This window comes from Gigantopelta aegis, chromosome 13 (assembly GCF_016097555.1).
Source record: "Gigantopelta aegis isolate Gae_Host chromosome 13, Gae_host_genome, whole genome shotgun sequence".
NCBI classification, from domain to species: domain Eukaryota; kingdom Metazoa; phylum Mollusca; class Gastropoda; order Neomphalida; family Peltospiridae; genus Gigantopelta; species Gigantopelta aegis.
In genome coordinates, this window is record NC_054711.1 from 36,073,585 (window position 1) to 36,093,410 (window position 19,826).

At 38.3% G+C, this 19,826-nt stretch overlaps 1 protein-coding gene across 2 annotated transcripts in view; it reads left to right on the top strand.

The window, feature by feature from the left end:
- The window catches only part of LOC121387336 (la-related protein 4-like), a 92,689-nt gene that overhangs the window by 56,793 nt on the left and 16,070 nt on the right, over positions 1 to 19,826 (top strand). For both annotated transcript variants that reach the window (XM_041518384.1, XM_041518383.1), the window contains 9 exons: positions 1,309 to 1,467; positions 6,675 to 6,908; positions 10,839 to 10,942; positions 11,794 to 11,958; positions 12,389 to 12,583; positions 13,394 to 13,477; positions 16,017 to 16,105; positions 18,819 to 19,076; positions 19,766 to 19,814. In XM_041518384.1, the coding sequence (XP_041374318.1) occupies positions 1,309 to 1,467; positions 6,675 to 6,908; positions 10,839 to 10,942; positions 11,794 to 11,958; positions 12,389 to 12,583; positions 13,394 to 13,477; positions 16,017 to 16,105; positions 18,819 to 19,076; positions 19,766 to 19,814 (1,337 nt within the window). The remainder of the gene's footprint in view (positions 1 to 1,308; positions 1,468 to 6,674; positions 6,909 to 10,838; positions 10,943 to 11,793; positions 11,959 to 12,388; positions 12,584 to 13,393; positions 13,478 to 16,016; positions 16,106 to 18,818; positions 19,077 to 19,765; positions 19,815 to 19,826) is intronic.

Consider the following 19,826-nt stretch of genomic DNA (forward strand, 5'->3'; position numbering starts at 1 on the left):
ATGTGCTCTAGTCATGTTAAACAAAATTTAACAAATTCTGTTTTAACCATAGAAATCAGCACCCTGTCTGTCGTAATGTCTTCACTATAGATATAACTCTAAAATCAGCACCCTGTCTGTCGTAATGTTTTCACTATAAACATGACGTTTCATACTGGTGCAATACAAATAGCCAGTCGACCGCCAGTTTGGATAATCTCTTTCAAATATGGTAAGAATTTGCTAACAGTCGATGTTCAAATTACCAAAATGTTTGACATCCAATAGCCGATGATTAATAAATCAATGTGTTCTAATGGTGGTGTTAAGCAAAACAAACTTTAACTTTAATAACTGTCTTAGGAGAAGGGGCCGGGGGGATTTGGGGGGGGGGGGGGGGGGGTTCCAGCCCCAACCATGGCCCTACATTTAGTGTTTCAAAATGCTTTGCTTTCTATCTGTGGTGTAGTGCATATAAAAGATCCCTTGCTGCTAATGGAAAATTATAAAGTTTGCTCAAAGACTATGTTAAAAATTACCAATTGTTTAACATCCAGTAGCTGATGATTAATAAATCTATGTGCTCAAGTGGTGTCATTAACCAAAAACAAACAAACCTTTATTACTGACTTGGAATATTATATTTACAGTTTATTTTTGATTAACTAGTTGTGTAAATCATGGATTCATTTAAAATGTGTACACTAAAGATGAGTACATGTTAAGTCATTCCAGTCATTTCTTACAGGTTTTACTAAAAGCCTAAAAACCTTCACAGGAGACGATGGTCTTGACATTGGCTTGGCTATTGCTAGGAAGACTAAAAGCAAGTGAACTGTCCACACATAAATACATAAATGCATGCATGAATGTTAAAATACAGAAAATTAACAGGCATTTTACCGGTTACTGGCTGGCTGGTAACGATTCCTGGATACTGGCTGGCTGGTAACTATTACCAGTTGCTGGCTGGCTGGTAATGATTACTGGTTACTGGTAACGGTTACCGGTTACTGGCTGGCTGGTAACGGTTACCGGTGGCTGGCTGGTAACGGTTACCGGTTGCTGGCTGGCTGGTAACGGTTACCGGTTGCTGGCTGGCTGGTAACGGTTACCGGTTGCTGGCTGGCTGGTAACGGTTACCGGTTGCTGGCTGGCTGGTAACGGTTACCGGTTGCTGGCTGGCTGGTAACGGTTACCGGTTGCTGGCTGGCTGGTAACGGTTACCGGTTGCTGGCTAGCAGCAAGAGCCCTGGCCATTGATATGTGAGGATAAGATAAGAGATGATTGCCCTGGTTACAGAATGTTTTGTTTTGTTCTCCTTTCAGCCGACTGTCAGCTGATCAACGGAGATGTGAAGGTTGAGACGAGTGCCGTCCCTCCACCCTCGGACTCCCCGCTGTCCAACAGCGACCTTCCTGACCTTCCCGTGTATGTGGACAACCAGCCCTCATCGCCAGCACCACCAAATGACAACGCATCAACAAGTAAGTGTTGTCCATCGGTCATTTAGTCATTTAGAATGGCAGGACGCTGACCAGTGACCTTTTTCTGTTTATGGTAACATCTTCAATATAGACATAACGTTTCTATGGTGTCCGGTATAGTCTTCAACATAGATATAACGCTCTAAAATCAGCACCCTGTCTGTTGTAATGTCTCACTATAGACATAACATTTCATACTGGTGCAATACAAATAGCCAGTCGACTGCCAGTTTGGATAATCTCTTCCAAATATGGTAAGAATTTGCTAACAGTCAAATCTTCTTTCCAACATAGCTGTTGTTATAAAAGATGTATAAAAGTGAACTGTCTCAAGATATTGGTGAAATAATGTTATAAGATTTGATTTTACCTTCCCTTAGCATGTGAATTTGGTAAAAAATAAAAAGTGCTACAAAGGATTACAAATCAATGCACAATATGGTAATATCTTACATGGCTCCCCAAAACTCAAGTTGGGGAAGCAATTGATCACTCCCCTCAATTTGTTTCATGACGACATCTGCATTTATTTTCTATGCATGCTCCACTTCTGGTGTTGGTTTATGATAGTCTGCAGGATATTTACAAAATCCTTTCCAGTAATCACTAGTAACAGCAGCCATCTGGCAGCAACCAATTTCTTTTCTCATTGTCTAAGTATCAATGTAAAGTGATAACATTTCATACTGTTGCTTTTCCTATATGCTATCTTTGACACCTAGCCACTTGCATTAAACAATGTGCTAGGTGTCACAAAACATTCCTTCCTTCCTTTTAAAATCTAGACCAAGAGTTGCAATTACTATACCTTCTGTAGTCCAACTGAACATACCTAATCCTTTCAAAGAAAGATTTTGCTCATTTGGATTTTCTAAAAAAATAAAATAATTATAATTGCTAATCAAATTCCACACTGATTAGCATTAGCATCACATTTCACACTTGATTAGCTACTAATAGAACAATTGTAATGGGTTATATTTCGTTTGACATCCAACAACCAATGATTAATAAATACTAAATTCTGTTCTCTGTATGACGGGCACCATGTCCGATATAGTCTTCACCATAGATATAACTGTTCTCTGTAAGACAGGCACCATGTCCGGTATAGTCTTCACCATAGATGTAACTGTTCTCTGTGACAGGCACCATGTCCGGTATAGTCTTCACCATAGATATAACTGTTCTCTGTAAGACAGGCACCATCTCCGATATAGTCTTCACCATAGATATAACTGTTCTCTGTAAGACAGGCACCATGTCCGGTATAGTCTTCACCATAGATATAACTGTTCTCTGTAAGACAGGCACCATGTCCGGTATAGTCTTCACCATAGATGTAACTGTTCTCTGTAAGACGGGCACCATCTCCGATATAGTCTTCACCATAGATATAACTGTTCTCTGTAAGACAGGCACCATGTCCGGTATAGTCTTCACCATAGATATAACTGTTCTCTGTGACAGGCACCATGTCCGGTATAGTCTTCACCATAGATATAACTGTTCTCTGTAAGACAGGCACCATGTCCGGTATAGTCTTCACCATAGATATAACTGTTCTCTGTAAGACGGGCACCATCTCCGATATAGTCTTCACCATAGATATAACTGTTCTCTGTAAGACAGGCACCATGTCCGGTATAGTCTTCACCATAGATATAACTGTTCTCTGTAAGACAGGCACCATGTCCGGTATAGTCTTCACCATAGATATAACTGTTCTCTGTAAGACAGGCACCATGTCCGGTATAGTCTTCACCATAGATATAACTGTTCTCTGTAAGACAGGCACCATGTCCGGTATAGTCTTCACCATAGATATAACTGTTCTCTGTAAGACGGGCACCATGTCCGGTATAGTCTTCACCATAGATATAACTGTTCTCTGTAAGACAGGCACCATGTCCGGTATAGTCTTCACCATAGATATAACTGTTCTCTGTAAGACGGGCACCATGTCCGGTATAGTCTTCACCATAGATATAACTGTTCTCTGTAAGACAGGCACCATGTCCGGTATAGTCTTCACCATAGATATAACTGTTCTCTGTAAGACGGGCACCATGTCCGGTATAGTCTCACCATAGATATAACTGTTCTCTGTAAGACAGGCACCATGTCCGGTATAGTCTTCACCATAGATATAACTGTTCTCTGTAAGACGGGCACCATGTCCGGTATAGTCTTCACCATAGATATAACTGTTCTCTGTAAGACGGGCACCATGTCCGGTATAGTCTTCACCATAGATGTAACTGTTCTCTGTAAGACGGGCACCATCTCCGATATAGTCTTCACCATAGATATAACTGTTCTCTGTAAGACAGGCACCATGTCCGGTATAGTCTTCACCATAGATATAACTGTTCTCTGTAAGACGGGCACCATGTCCGGTATAGTCTTCACCATAGATATAACTGTTCTCTGTAAGACAGGCACCATGTCCGGTATAGTCTTCACCATAGATATAACTGTTCTCTGTAAGACGGGCACCATGTCCGGTATAGTCTTCACCATAGATATAACTGTTCTCTGTAAGACGGGCACCATGTCCGGTATAGTCTTCACCATAGATATAACTGTTCTCTGTAAGACGGGCACCATGTCCGGTATAGTCTTCACCATAGATATAACTGTTCTCTGTAAGACAGGCACCATGTCCGGTATAGTCTTCACCATAGATGTAACTGTTCTCTGTAAGACGGGCACCATGTCCGGTATAGTCTTCACCATAGATATAACTGTTCTCTGTAAGACGGGCACCATGTCCGGTATAGTCTTCACCATAGATGTAACTGTTCTCTGTAAGACGGGCACCATGTCCGGTATAGTCTTCACCATAGATATAACTGTTCTCTGTAAGACGGGCACCATGTCCGGTATAGTCTTCACCATAGATATAACTGTTCTCTGTAAGACGGGCACCATGTCCGGTATAGTCTTCACCATAGATATAACTGTTCTCTGTAAGACAGGCACCATGTCCGGTATAGTCTTCACCATAGATGTAACTGTTCTCTGTAAGACGGGCACCATGTCCGGTATAGTCTTCACCATAGATGTAACTGTTCTCTGTAAGACAGGCACCATGTCCGGTATAGTCTTCACCATAGATGTAACTGTTCTCTGTAAGACGGGCACCATGTCCGGTATAGTCTTCACCATAGATGTAACTGTTCTCTGTAAGACAGGCACCATGTCCGGTATAGTCTTCACCATAGATGTAACTGTTCTCTGTAAGACGGGCACCATGTCCGGTATAGTCTTCACCATAGATGTAACTGTTCTCTGTAAGACAGGCACCATGTCCGGTATAGTCTTCACCATAGATGTAACTGTTCTCTGTAAGACGGGCACCATGTCCGGTATAGTCTTCACCATAGATATAACTGTTCTCTGTAAGACAGGCACCATGTCCGGTATAGTCTTCACCATAGATATAACTCACTCTAAAAGCAGCACCCTGTCTGTCGTAATGTTTTCACTATAAACCTGACGTTTCATACGGGTGCAATACAAATAGCCAGTCGACCGCCAGTTTGGATAATCTCTTCCAAATATGGTAAGAATTTGCTAACAGTCAACCTTCTTCCAAAGATAGCTGTTGAATCATTAAATAACCATCCTTATCTTCTGATGGGCCCAGTGGTAAAGCACTCGCTTGATGCGTGGTCGATCTGGGATCGATCCACGTTGGTGGGCGCATTGGGCTTTTTTTCGTTCCAGCCAGTGCACCACGACTGGTATATCAAAGACTATATGTCGTAATTACAAAAATATTTGACATCCAATAGCCAATGATTAATAAGTCAATGTTTTCTAGTGGTGTCGTTAAACAAAACAGATGTGAGTCATTTAGCTGAGGAGCTTGATGTAGCTTGTTAATAGAGCACTAAGATCTATCACCATCGGTGAACACACACCTCCTGCCCGCCCCATTTCCGACCTCGCCATTTAACCTTTACACTTCTGGATTAATTTTTAACAAAAACCACGTTGAGTGGGTACAAGTTTATAATTTTTACTCACATATATTCACTTAAATGTTTTATAAATACATGAAATAAAGTTCATATATGAATCGGTAAGTATTATTTTCGTGGGTTTTTTTGTAATTTTTATTATTTTTAGATCAGCTAATGGTAATTTAAATTAAGCAAAAAATCTTAAAAGTTGCTATGTCCATTATTCCCGATAAGTGTTTTTTCTGACTGGAATTTTCGTTGTTCTTTCTTGCAACACCCAAGCTTGTTACTACGACAAGTGAATTCAGGCATCATTGTGCCACCAAGCCTAGAACACGCCGACTCTGATGTGCACCAGACAGATTCAGCCTTTCTAACACAGACTGAAAATAAAATAAAAACAAGATTTCTGCCAAAACACATAACTGGCAAGTCTCTGATATTTCACGAGAAATGACAAAATTGTTAATGTCTATGATAGTATTGTACTGGTCATGAAATTCACTTTGGTCTACACCCAGCTAATTAAAGCATTGCAATATCATTTCAATCCTAGAGGGCTGCCACTACAGCAGCCAGAACAAGAACATTGGAATATATCACAATTTACATCAAATAGACCAAGATTTTGATGTTAGTGAAAGAGTCTTGTGGGCCAAATAATTAAATTATAACAACCTGGTTTTAGATTAAGGTTGCAACAGCCAAACGCTATATTAACACAAGTGAAATCGGGCATCATCGTTCCGTCACGACTTGAACATGCCAACTCTTGTACACCAGACAGATCCAGGGACGCGACAACAGACTAAAAATGAAAATAAAAACGTTTATATATTTTAAGTAGTATGAAAGAGTGGTGGTCGTTCTACTTCGTCATAAAGACTAACAAATTAGCTGTCACAATCAGCTATCGATCCCTGAAAATTACCTTTGCGTGCCGCCATTGTTGTCAAGCGAAAAGACTTGCTGAAAACCACTTTTGAACTCAAAATTCCAAGGTATTTTCAATTGAAAAAATCTAAATAAAAGCCACTATTTTGAAAAAAAAATCTTTTTTCTTTTATTATATTTCCGTTTCTAGTGAGTGTCGTGTGCAAAACGGCGGGAAGTATGAATTGGGGAATGCACTGTATACAGTGTACAGTATGTACTCTCGTGAGATATCTCGCCTGCAGTACTCAGAAGGTTAAGTTTGTCTGATTTGTCAGTATGTTTTGTATTGGGATGTTTCAGCATCAACAGAAGATGGCACAGCACCTCTGGAGGGTACGATCCCGGCCGACCAGCTGCGCCAGATGCTGCGTCACCAGCTGGAGTACTACTTCTCTCGGGAGAACCTCGTTCACGACTCGTACCTCCAGTCGCAGATGGACCCTGACCAGTACGTGGCCATCACCACGGTGGCCAACTTCAACCAGGTCCAGAAGCTCACCAACAACCTCGAACTCATCGTTGAAGTCTTACGTGGTATGTTCAAAACATAGTTGAAGTCTTATGCGGTACATTCAAACATAGTTGAGGTCTTACATGGTACGTTCAAAACATAGTTGAAGTCTTATGCGGTACATTCAAACATAGTTGAAGTCTTACGTGGTACGTTCAAAACATAGTTGAAGTCTTATGCGGTACATTCAAACATAGTTGAGGTCTTACGTGGTACGTTCAAAGTCTTATGCGGTACGTTCAAACATAGTTGAGGTCTTACGTGGTACGTTCAAAACATAGTTGAAGTCTTATGCGGTACATTCAAACAACTAGACCGGCCTCGGTGGCGTCGTGGTAGGCCATCGGTCTACATGCTGGTAGGTACTGGGTTCAGATCCCAGTCGAGGCATGGGATTTTTAATCCAGATACGGACTCCAAACCCTGAGTGAGTGCTCCGCAAGGCTCAGTGGGTAGGTGTAAACCACTTGCAGCGACCAGTGATCCATAACTGGTTCAACAAAGGCCATGGTTTGTGCTATCCTAAGCGCAAATAAAATATCCCTTGCTGCTAATCGGAAGAGTAGCCCATATAGTGGCGACAGCGGGTGTCCTCTCAAAATCTGTGTGGTCCTTAACCATATGTCTGACGCCATATAACCGTAAATAAAATGTGTTGAGTGTGTCGTTAAATAAAACATTTCTTTCTTTCATGCATATTTACCATAAATGTTGTAATGTTTTCTCCATGTGTCTGTTGTAATGTCTTACTATAGACTTCTCGGTAAGACAGCAACCATACATGTTGTAATGTCTTCTCTGTGTGTCTGTTGTAATGTCTTACTAAAGACTGTTCTCTGTAAAGTGGCGTTCTCATTGTGATTAGTCGTACCGACTTGTCACATGCGATCGGAACAACATATCTAATTTCTCTATAGACATAATTGTGAGGGAAGCACCATATCTGTTGTAATGTCTTCACTATAGACATAACATTTCATACTGGTGCAATACAAATAGCCAGTCGACCGCCAGTTTGGATGATTTCTTCCAAATATGGTAAGAATTTGCTGATAGTCAATCTTCTTTCTAACATAGCTGTTGTTTTTAAAGATATATAAAAGTGAAATGGGTAAAATATTGGGGAAATAATGTTAATAAATTAGTATTTTCGATATGATTGCTGTACACTGCTTTTGAAACCTAAAAAGATTATTTAGATTCAAGGAAACTTTTCAAAGAACACAAAAATAATTTGTTTCAAGAAAAAATTCCCATTGTTTTTATTAAAAATAACTAATCACCAATTTTTGTACTTCAGTAGATAAAACTTTTAATTTTTAATACATATATTTGATTCCATTCACATTAATATTTAGATGCTTTTTATGGACAGGATGAAAAATCAACATTAAGATTAGAAAGTATGATCTGGAATGTTTAAACAAATCAGTTCATTGTGTAGAATACAGAACTTTTTTTACGTGCCCATATCCAACTTAGGTTCAGACCAGTGGTCAATTCCGGGGCAGGAAGGGGGGGGGGGGGGGGGGGGTGTGGCAAAATTCACTATGTAAACAATTATCACTGAGTTTTATTTGAGGTAACCTCAGCAAAACAATCACTTAAGTTAATCGAAATGTTTTTAGTCCTCAAACTATGGACATTTTAGACACCAAACATTTTCGATTATACAGTATGTTGTAATGTCGTCTTTATAGACATAGCTGTAAAGAATGAACTGTATCTGTTGTACTGTCTTCTCTATAGACATAACTGTAAGGGAAGCGCTATATCTGTTGTAATCTCTTCTCTATAGACATAACTGTAAGGGAAGCACTGTATGTGTTGTAATGTCTCACTTTAGACATAACATATCATACGGGTGCAATACAAATAGCCAGTCGACCGCCAGTTTGGATAATCTCTTCCAAATATGGTAAGAATTTGCTAACAGTCATATCATTTCATTTCAACTTATTTTTGTGCTTACATCCAATTAAGGTTCAAGCACACTATCCTGGGCACACACCTCAGCTATCTGAGCTGTCTGTTCAAGACAGTGCTTTAGTTGTTAGTTGGTTAGTAAAAAAAAAAGAGGTTGTAGTGGTCTTACACGTACCCACTGAGTCGTTAAAACTTGCTTTGGGTGGGAGCCAGTACCAGGCTGCAAACCCTGTACATACCAGCCTTAGGTCCAATGACTTCACCACGACACCACCAAGGCTGGTCTTTGTACAATAAAATATGTTTTCCATCAACTAATAAGTTACGTAATTCGCTACAACAACAAAGTAGCCAGGGACGAATGTGGTCATTTTAACAAGGTCCGATTCTCGTCAAAAGTATTTTTAAAAAACAAACGACGTTATCATTAGCAGCTGTTGTTTTTAAAGATATATAAAAGTGAATGTGTAAAAATATTGGGGAAGTAATATTAATAAATTAGTATTTAATATGATTGCCGTACACCCAATACCTGAAAAAGATCAAGATTCAAGGAAACTTCTCAAGGAACTCAAAAATAACATGTCCCTTAAAAAATGTCCATTATTCTTCTTATAAAACAAAAACAATCGCCAATTTTGATACAAAAGCTAAAATATACTCTGCCTTGACATTTTAATATTTAATACATGTATTTGAACCTCTTCACTGTACTATGCCATGGTTCGCACGGTTTTGAAAAGTGCTTAAATTTAGGAGTTTGAAATGAAAAGTGCTTATTTGCTTGAAAACTGCAAAAGTGCTTGAAAAGTCCTTGAATTTTATGTCAGTGTGACTAGCGCGTCATTTTATCCAGAAATTATGGAACAATCTCGAAAGAAATTTAGCATTTTTACTTCCGTGTTCGCACTTTAATTCCAGCACTCGCGACGTTCCGCGACCCGAATGTACTCGGCCCATTCCGGGAAAAATGCTATGTTCCGAATGCCTCAGCCGAGATTTACCGATTAGTGACGAGCGTAATAGCCTTGTTTTGAGAACTGCAAACAATAGTTAGGCGAGACGACACGGAATCACTTAGATTTTGAAGTTTTTGCAAGCACATGTTCAAATTTAAACATGCCTAGTGGAAAGTGTGTTTTTAACGTAACGTGGTGTCGAAAATATGCGTGGATCAAAGAGAGTAAGGACGTGTCAAAGGCCGTGTGTTCCTGTTGTCGCAAGGATATTAACATTGGCGCCATGGGCGAGAGCACACTCAAATCGCACGATTTTTATTCTTTTCTATTAAAAAACATTGTTCGAAAAGGCTAGTTAAGGTTTGTATTTATGGTCCTTGAAAACATAAGGTAGGTCCTTGAAAAGTCCTTGAATTGTATGGGTCCTTGCCTGTATGAACCAGATATGCATTATTCTTAAACATTTTCTACTAATTTACTAAGCCTTGTCCAAGTTGTGCAAGTTGACTTACTGAATACAACATAAACAACATTTCCCTAGTCCATATTTTATGCCATTTTCGTACCCCTCTGGTCAGACATATGAGTAGAAGGAAGTTAGTTTTGTCCTCTTTTTTTTTCTTTTTCTTTTTATAAGTAACTGTGCATTTTGTGTTGAAAAAGCTTTTTTTTAGTGAATGTTGCTTGACAGCAGATGGGGAATATCTAGGTTATTGATATTGAATACTGGGGTATGAAACATTTTTATTTCAAACAAATATCACTGTTAGAAAAACCCACAAATATACTTAACCTTTCGCACATTATATACAGACCTTTTACTTAAAAATATATGTGTGAAAGTTATAAACTTATAGCCCCCAATGTGATATTCGTCGAAATTAATCCAGTATTCTAAAGGTTATGTTTAGTTACTGTAAGCTTCAGAATAACAAAGGCACAATAGATGTGTATAAAGTAATATTCCAGTTATAAAATGGTAATACTACATTCAAGTATTTGCTAAATGCACTGTTTGAAGAAAGGAATTTAGTTCTTAATAATTTAATATTTACTGTTTTCCTTCAGGTTCTCCTCACGTGCAAGTTGATGATAAAGGAGAAAAGGTGCGGCCTAACCACAGTCGATGTGTAGTGATTTTGAGAGAGATACCTGATACCACACCTCTTGAGGTAAGTGAATATCCCATACACTTTTCAACAGACATATCAGCACATACCAGTCTTTGATGTACCAGTTGTGCTGCGCTGGTTAGGTATGGGGAAAAAACTAGTCAAGAAAATGAATCTTATGACCCATCACACTTTAGACAAATGCTACCTCAGAAGTACATTCTCTCTCTTTCTCTCTCCTCCCCCCCCCCCCCCCCCCCCTTTAACTCGCCATGTAAATAAATGAGACTAAAGCAGAACAAAGGATCTACTAACCCATGTACTAGTTACCACAAAGTAATGACCTAATCATGGTGCCTTTTTCTAATACTATAAAACCCATTCACAGATGCACCGATAAATGATGAATATCGGTGACCTTTTTATCGTTATTATTCATATATATTTCTGCTAAATTCAGTATATTCTTACTATTGTGTATGTCTTATTTACCCTTTAAATTGGGGAATAAACTTTAATGTGTTTTCCAATTCGTGAATGTAGATCAGTGGTTTTTCTGTTGCAAATTGAGTTGTATTGGCATAAGTTAGAGGAGCCAGTAAAACAGGAAATATGCTTCAGTAGAAACACCGATCTATGTCCCCAAATCAGAAAACAACATAGGTTTATGCCTATTCTAATTTCAACCATTTTGCTTTCGTCTTTTGTTGCTAGTCTTGTACAGATATCTATCACGCTTCTGAACAGTCTCATAATGGGGAAAACAACAGTGGGACGTATATACACTGCTCACCTGAGGTTCAGTAGGTCGTGTGATTGATCTTCAGTTTCAACGGTTAATTAACTTATTCCACCTTAAATGTCATTTAGTTTTATAAATCAATTTCATCTGTTTATTTTTGTTTGTGCAGGACGTCCAAAATTTGTTTAAGGGAGAAGCGTGCCCCCAGTTTGTGAGTTGTGAATTTGCTCATAATAACAGCTGGTATGTGACGTTTGACTCGGACGAAGACGCACAGCGCGCATACCAGTTCCTGCGTAACGAGGTGCGCAACTTCCTCGGCAAACCCATAATGGTGAGTGCAAAGAAATGGAGGGTATTCTTAAGTGGCATCTCATCTTAGAGATTAAATATTTCAAAATACATTTTATAACACAATCTAGCTTTCTAGACAAAGCAAAAGACTAACTGTTAATTCAAAGTAAGAGACTAAGCACATGTCTGAGAAATAATAACAATCAACTTTACAGATACAGTTTCACCTTTAAGATAACTTATTTGAAAATAGCAGTGTAAATGCATCTTCTAGTCTTTAACCATATGTCCGGCGCCATATAACCGTCAATAAAATGTGTTGAGTGCATCGTTAAATAAAACATTTCTTTCAGCGAGATAATGAGATTCATTTGCTGCTAGACTGATCTAAAACTGAAGGCAATTAATTCTGAAAATATCAAAGTGGACTGTTGTTTGAGATTTTGTTTATTTTAAATGTTTTATTTCAGGCTAGAATAAAGGCAAAGCCGTTGATTCGGTCATCGTCGTACGTGCCCCGGAATGGAATGACCAAGCTACAACCATTTGAACAGCAAAGTTCCTTCACCGTGCAGCAGCAGCAGCAGCAGCAGCAGCAGCAGCAGCAACAACCACCTCAGTATCCCATAGTGCCACAGCGAGTTCCTTATATTAATGGAGCACAGGTATTGATGCAATACATTTCTGCAGAGACTTTTCTAATTTGACAACTAGTTTTCCCAATTCTTCGAAGGGCGAGTTGTAGCCAGTGGTAAAGAGCTTGCCTGATGCGTGGTCGCTCTAGGATTGATCCCCATCTGTGGACCCATGGGCTATTTCTCGTTCCAGCCAGTTCACCACGACTGGTATATCAAAGGCCATGGTATGTGCTATCCTGTCTATGGGATGGTGCATATAAAAGATCCCTTGCTGCTAATCGAAAAGAGTAGCCTATGAAGTGGCAACAGTGGGTTTTCTCTCTAAATATTTGTGTGGTCCTTAACCATATGTATGACATCATATAATCATAAATAAAATGTGCTGAGGGCATCGTTAAATAAAAAAAAAATCTTTTTTTTCTGTTGTACTTAAATTTGAAGTATATTTATGACATTATTTGTGTGGTTCAGATATTTCCGTATTTTCCAACCGGTCCACATTATTTGTGTTTTTCAGATATTTCCGTATTTTCCAACCAGTCCACATTATTTGTGTTTTTCAGATATTTCCATATTTCCCAACCAGTCCACATTATTAGTGTTTTTCAGATATTTCCGTATTTCCCAACCATCCCACATTATTTGTGTTGTTCAGATATTTCCGTATTTCCCAACCAGTCCACATTATTTGAGTTTTTCAGATATTTCTGTATTTACCAACCAGTCCACACTATTTGTGTTTTTCAGATATTTCCGTATTTCCCAACCAGTCCACAATATTTGTGTTTTTCAGATATTTCCGTATTTACCAACCAGTCCACATTATTTGTTTTTCAGATATTTCCATATTTCCCAACCAGTCCACAAGTGATGACCACATGGGCACCATCAGCGACTCCAGCGTTCTTGGACCCTGGAACAGTAAGTGGATCGAAATTTTATAGTCTGCAATTTAAAAACGTTGCAGACCAGAGCACGAAATGTCGCTATCAATGTTTGCTAGAAAAAAATCACAATTAAAAAAAAAATACATTAAAGGGACACACCCTAGTTACGGCTATTTGTTAACCATTACGGTGTTGTTTTTCGCTATTAAACCCCATTTTTCACAAATAAAATTGCACTTTACTTACATTTTATTATTTAGAATACACATTTCCATTCACCTGAAGTGCTTTTTGGTAATCCTGATGTTTGTAAAACCACGAAATGCATTTTTTGCATTTTTTCAAAAGACGTTCTGTCGAGAGAAAAAACGTTAAGCAAGCGAGGTCCAATCTATTTTTAGAGAGGATATTTCCATTTCAATGTCACAGACGTTGGTATATAACGTGACCGTTATCATTTTGGTTCGGTTTGTTTTCTCGTGCACGGTTCGCGCAATCAACATCCAATTTGTTGTTGTTCATTTGAGATTTTTCTTCACAGTTCGTGAACAATTTCAGTAACAATAAAGTTCAGACAAGTAAGTGTCTCAATACAAAATGTTACAAACCCTTAAAACCAATAATTGTGCTAAGTCTTACGATATCTGGAGAGGGGATACAACCAGGACAGTTGGAACATGTCCAGGAGAGGTGAAACGAACGCACCCCAAGTCTGTGAAATTTGTCGTGACGTAGGCATTGTTGTGCTTTGAGCGACATCTACCGGTGACATCAGAATACTAACTCTCAAAATTATTTCAAGCAATTGGGACATGGGGATTCCCATGGTATTTATCGATATAAAACCTGCTTTTTCACTCCATTTGATAAAAACGTGATCTAAGTGTGTTACAGGTTTGTAGATTAACCAAATTATAATTTATTTTCGCTGGATGGAACTAGGGTGTGCGGCTTTAAAGGGACGTTCCTGAGTTTGCTGCAATTTTAAAGATGTTATCAACTAACAGAGATTTTTTAACGATTGTAATTACCGTATTTGACCGGAAATAAGCCCAGGGGGCCAAGACAACTCATTGTGAGCTTAGCATGGGGTGGGCTTATTCCCAGACAAGGGGCCAGTTTTGTTGAAAAAAAATTTAATAATAATAATTAAAATAAATAACAATACTTAAATGAACTAGGAAGAAAACAAAAAACGTTCTGTAGCTCATCTATTAATTAGTGTTCCATTTGTTATTAATAAATAATAATTGTTTATTAATTAAATTGTGGGTTTTTTTTACTAGTATCTAATTATCAGAAACACACCTTCTATGTTACAATTACTTACCAGTGCTGTTTATTTACATCCAAAATTTAGTGCTGAGAAGACTTAAAACAAGAGCAATTAACAACAAACTCAATAACGTATACACACGTTTCTGACACCGGCAGCCAGCTTACACTACAAAGAATTATCAATCTAAGGTCATTGTTCTTAGCCAATCAGAATAAGGTATTTGCTTAATTAGCATTAACTGCGGACCCAGTGTGGTGGTAAAAATAGACATTGGTTTTCAGTTCATACTTGGGCTTGGATACTGCAGGCATGAAATTGAAAACAATGTTACACACTGTTATTGTTAGACTGCTAAATCTCACTGGTGGTAAAATATTGTGTTACATTTGTGTTTAATTATCTGCAGGAGGTATGACCTTTTAAATGAACTTTGAGCAAACTTGCAATTTCATGTTATTTATAAGGTGACGAAGTTGGGGGTGGGCTTATTTACGAATGAGGGCCTAATTTCTTAAATGCTATCAAAACGGAGGGGGGCTTATTCAAAGACATGGGCTTATTTCCGGTCAAATACGGTACATATCAAATATATTTTTCTGCATAAAATATAAGTGGCTGTATATTAAACATGTTTCTGATCGTTCTAATATTTGTACTAGGTTAAATTTCATTTTAATTCCTAAAATATGTTGTTTTGTCATACGTATGAAATTATATGAAGACAAAATCCAGTTTCGGCTTCTTACAAATATTAAGATGACCAGAAACACACTGAATATGCAGACACTGATATTCTAAACAAGAAAATATATTTAATATGTAAGTTTAATTGTAGAATTATTTGATCAGTCGGAAACATCTTACAGTGCAGCAAACTCAGGAATGTCCCTTTAACATAATTGTCCTTTTATGTAACAAAAATTATTTCTTTTCAACATTACCTGTCCTCAACAAGTGCACCTCCATGCCATGCAAGAATTTTAGGCCATCCCATTGGCTATTGTGCTGTTTGGACCAGACCACTTGCGTGGGTGGGTGGGTGGGTGGGTGGGGGGGGGGGGGTACACTTGTTGAGGACAGGTAATATCTCTATAAAAGATAAAACACTCCCAAGTTTTCTCCAATTTATTTCTGTACATTTTAAGTGGAGATACAAGGAAATGTTATTAAACGTTTACCCTTACATCTCTAGTGGTATCATTGAACAAAATAAACTGTAACGTATAACCCTTTAGCATGGTTTTGTCAAATTAAATGTGTTGTCTGAAAGTATATTGTCAATAATTTTTTGCAGATTTTTCAAATGAATGGTTACCAAGCAACCAGCATAAAACCAAACACAACATCAAGTAGACCTATGTACCAGACTACAGTAAGACACAGGTTGGTATACAGGAATGTCTCAAATTTATTTATAATTTCTAACCCCTCTCCTCCCTTCCATTTGCTTATATAAAAAATCCTTTACTATTTAGTAGTAGGAAATCATGTGGCAGGAGTGCTCTCGCTCGCTCTCTCTCTCTCTCGCTCTCTCTCTCTCTCTCTCTCTCTCTCTCTCTCTCTCTCTCTCTCTCTCTCTCTCTCTCTCTCTCTCTCTCTCTCTCTCTCTCTCTCTCTCTCTCTCACTCTTTCTCTCTTGCTCTCTCACTCTTTCTCTCTCTCTCTCTCTCTCTCTCTTTCTCTTTTTCTCTCTCGCGCGCTCTCTCTTTCTCTCTCTCTCTCTCTCTCTCTCTCTCGCTCACACTCGGGGCGGGGCATAGCCCAGTGGTAAAGCGTTCGCTTCATGTACGGTCGGTCTGGGATCGATCCCCGTTGGTGGACCCATTGGGCTATTTCTCATTCCACAATTGATGTAACAAAGGCTGTGATATGTACTATCCTGTCTGTGGGATGGTGCATATAAAAGATTTCTTGCTGCTAATCGAAAAGAGTAGTTCATGATGTGGCGACAGCGGGTTTCCTCTCTCAGTATCTGTGTGGTCCTTAACCATATGTATGACGCCATATAACTGTAAATAAAATGTGTTGAGTGCATCATTAAATAAAACATTTCGTTCCTTCACTCACTCAACTCACTCACTCGGATATCAGTGGTAGTTTAAAATGTTCTTAGATGTTAAAGAAATATTTAATTCCTTTCATTGCTTAAACACCGTAGACCAAGTGTCTAATTAATCATATGTTACAGTGCTCTACGAAGCATGTTCAAATTTACTCTTTCCTGGCAAGTAAAGTATAATATTTTAGTCGCCAGCTACTTATATTTAATAGCCAGCTAATATATAAACTGTGCTTTTAGTGCCATTTTACAGTACATTACTAATGTTGTAATTGTTATTAGGACCGCATTCAAATGAACTCGTGAAGGGGTAATTCCTAGTTGTTAAATAGTAATTATAGTAATTACAAGTTACTGTTTGTGTCCGGTTCCACTAAAACAGTGAACGACTATTAACTATCATTAGCAAACTCCGTACCCAATAATTTTATTAAACGAAATTAAGCGAATTAAACAGTTAAATAAAAGCATTGTGATAATATCTACCAGGCTTTCAACATGTTACTAGTAGCTACCAATTGGCTACCTTAGTTTTGCAGGGCATAAAATTTGGCAAGAACGATTTTGTCATTTGTCTACCAGTTAGGCAAAAGCATTATCGACACGAACAACGGATCGTTTGTGCAAAAACTATAATCGCTCATCAGAAAATGTAAACTGACGTGTTTTGGCTAATATAACTACGCGGTCTCGTGGTAAATATTCTTGCGCACAATAAACTATGTGAAGTTCTGTATATTTATTTACTTTAATGACACCTGTTTTGTTACGTTGAAATATATGCATGAATTCTGAAACATGTATTTTAATGAAAACAAGTACAACCCTTGCTAAATCGATTTATTAAAATATGACATACACAGCAAAGAAAATAGTACGTTTAATAAGGGACTTTAAAATAACGAAGTGAAAATTAGAACATGATGAAACACTGCAGCATCGATTGGATCGATCGAGGATTCGCAGAACTTCGAGTCTTTCCGTTCACACTATTGTTTGGCAACTACTCCCCTATAACATAACTGATGGGTAGTGTGCTGAAATGTAAATGGCAGCTTTCAAGTTAGTCCCAGCATACCAAATAATAATAATAACAATAATTTAGTATTTATGATAAGAAAAGCTATGAAAATCGCCATCTTAGATTCTCATTTGATTACCGTTGCCAGTTAACCTTTTCATTTGTATCTGAATCACTGGAGAAAATCGTTCGTGCAAACACTAAAACCACACGAATGACATATCGTTTGTCTGAAAAAATCTAATTTTATGCCCTGCTTTTGGTTTAATATTTAATTTCATCACATACTGCCTTTTAAATACATAAATACTGTTTTGTAAATAGTTGTGTCTTTAAAGCCGTCTTAAAGTCGAGTCATAAAAATAGAAACATGTTTTCATCCTGCACTGGTGAACATGACTTCTGACGTGATTAAAACAACATTCACGACTGAGAAGTCGTTATTGTGGAGAGACCCATTGTCACAATTGGAGCTCAGCATAACACGTATATAAGTCAACATTTAAAATAATTAACATTTGAGTTTCAAACAGACAAGTAAAGACACACTTTAACTGACAGGGACAGGACTGACTTGGTCCAAAACTGAACTGGGGTTGAATTATTTCGAAACGCTTGAAATCAAGTTAAGGGAGATAATATCATAACAAAGTATTACCTCCCTTAATATGTTTACTATTGAATACTAGAAAATCGTTATTCATAGTCTGATATAACGTGTCTCAAACTTTTATTTTTCAAATTACCGATAGAAAACAAGTTTTATAGGAGATAAATTACTACTGGTCCACTGTGTTTTCCGATGTCCAGTTTTGTTTACAGATTAAAGTAAAAGTATTGGACAGTCGCCAACTGGCAAATGTGATTTTGTTTTTTAGACACCAGGGATTTTTTTTAGTTGCCATGGCGAGTATTTTACTCACTTTGTAGAGCACTGTGTTAAGTTTAAAATGTGAGAGGTGTTGTTAAACCAACATGCATTTGCTTTGTTTTAACGAACTGGTGGTTGTTTTCAGAAACACAAAACCTCACCGCCCAATGAACCAGGAGCGTAGTAATTCAGAGAACCGGTCATTGCCGGAGCGACACCAGTTGAACACGGCACCGAGGATGAGTCCCCGTGGCCTTGACAACGCGCAGATGTCGATGAACCGGCACCGCACTGAGCACAACGCAAACCATAGCCACATGTCATCAGCGCAACCGCATGGGGTCGACACCAACGCAAACATAACCATGAACAGCGGCAGGCCGATGGATTCTCAAACTCAAAAGTAGGTCTAGCGATAAATTTGGTTAACATTCTTAAACTGCAAGCTATGTTCAGTCATTTGTACCTCTCACATGTCATTGGGGCGAGACATAGCCCAATGGTAAAGCACTCGCTTGATGTGCGATTGGTCATGGGTTCGATCCTTGTCAGTGGGACTCATGGGCTATTTCTTATGCCAACCAGAGCGGGATCTGGCTCAGTCAATAGAGTGCTCGTTTGAGGTGCTTTGATCATAGGATCGAACCCCCTCTGTGGAACCATTCTCTGGTTGGGTTTTCCCCCATTCCAACCAGTAACCCACAACTGGTATATGAAAAGCCATGGTATGTGATGCCCTGTCTGGGAAAGTGCATATAAAGATACCTTGCTGCTGATGGTAAAATAACTGTCAGAAGTATCAAGTGCTTGACATTGGTAGCTGATTAATAAATCAGTGTGCTCTAGTGGTGGTGTTAAACATACAAACATGATGGTAGACAAATTGTTACAGATGTCACAATGGCCATATGCTAGATTTTTCAGTGTGTTAGAATATTATTAAGCTTTTCCTTTTCTTCAAATCTTTGTGATGGTAATTAAGAATTTGTAAACCATATGTCTGATGTCATATAATCGTAAATAAAATGTGTTGAGTGCGTTGTTAAATAAAACATTTCTTTCTTTATTTAAGAATTTGTATTTGTTTTTCAGAAAAAGCTACAGACGGGCAAGAAGGACCGATGATGGTGCTAAAATTTCTGTAAGATTTTCT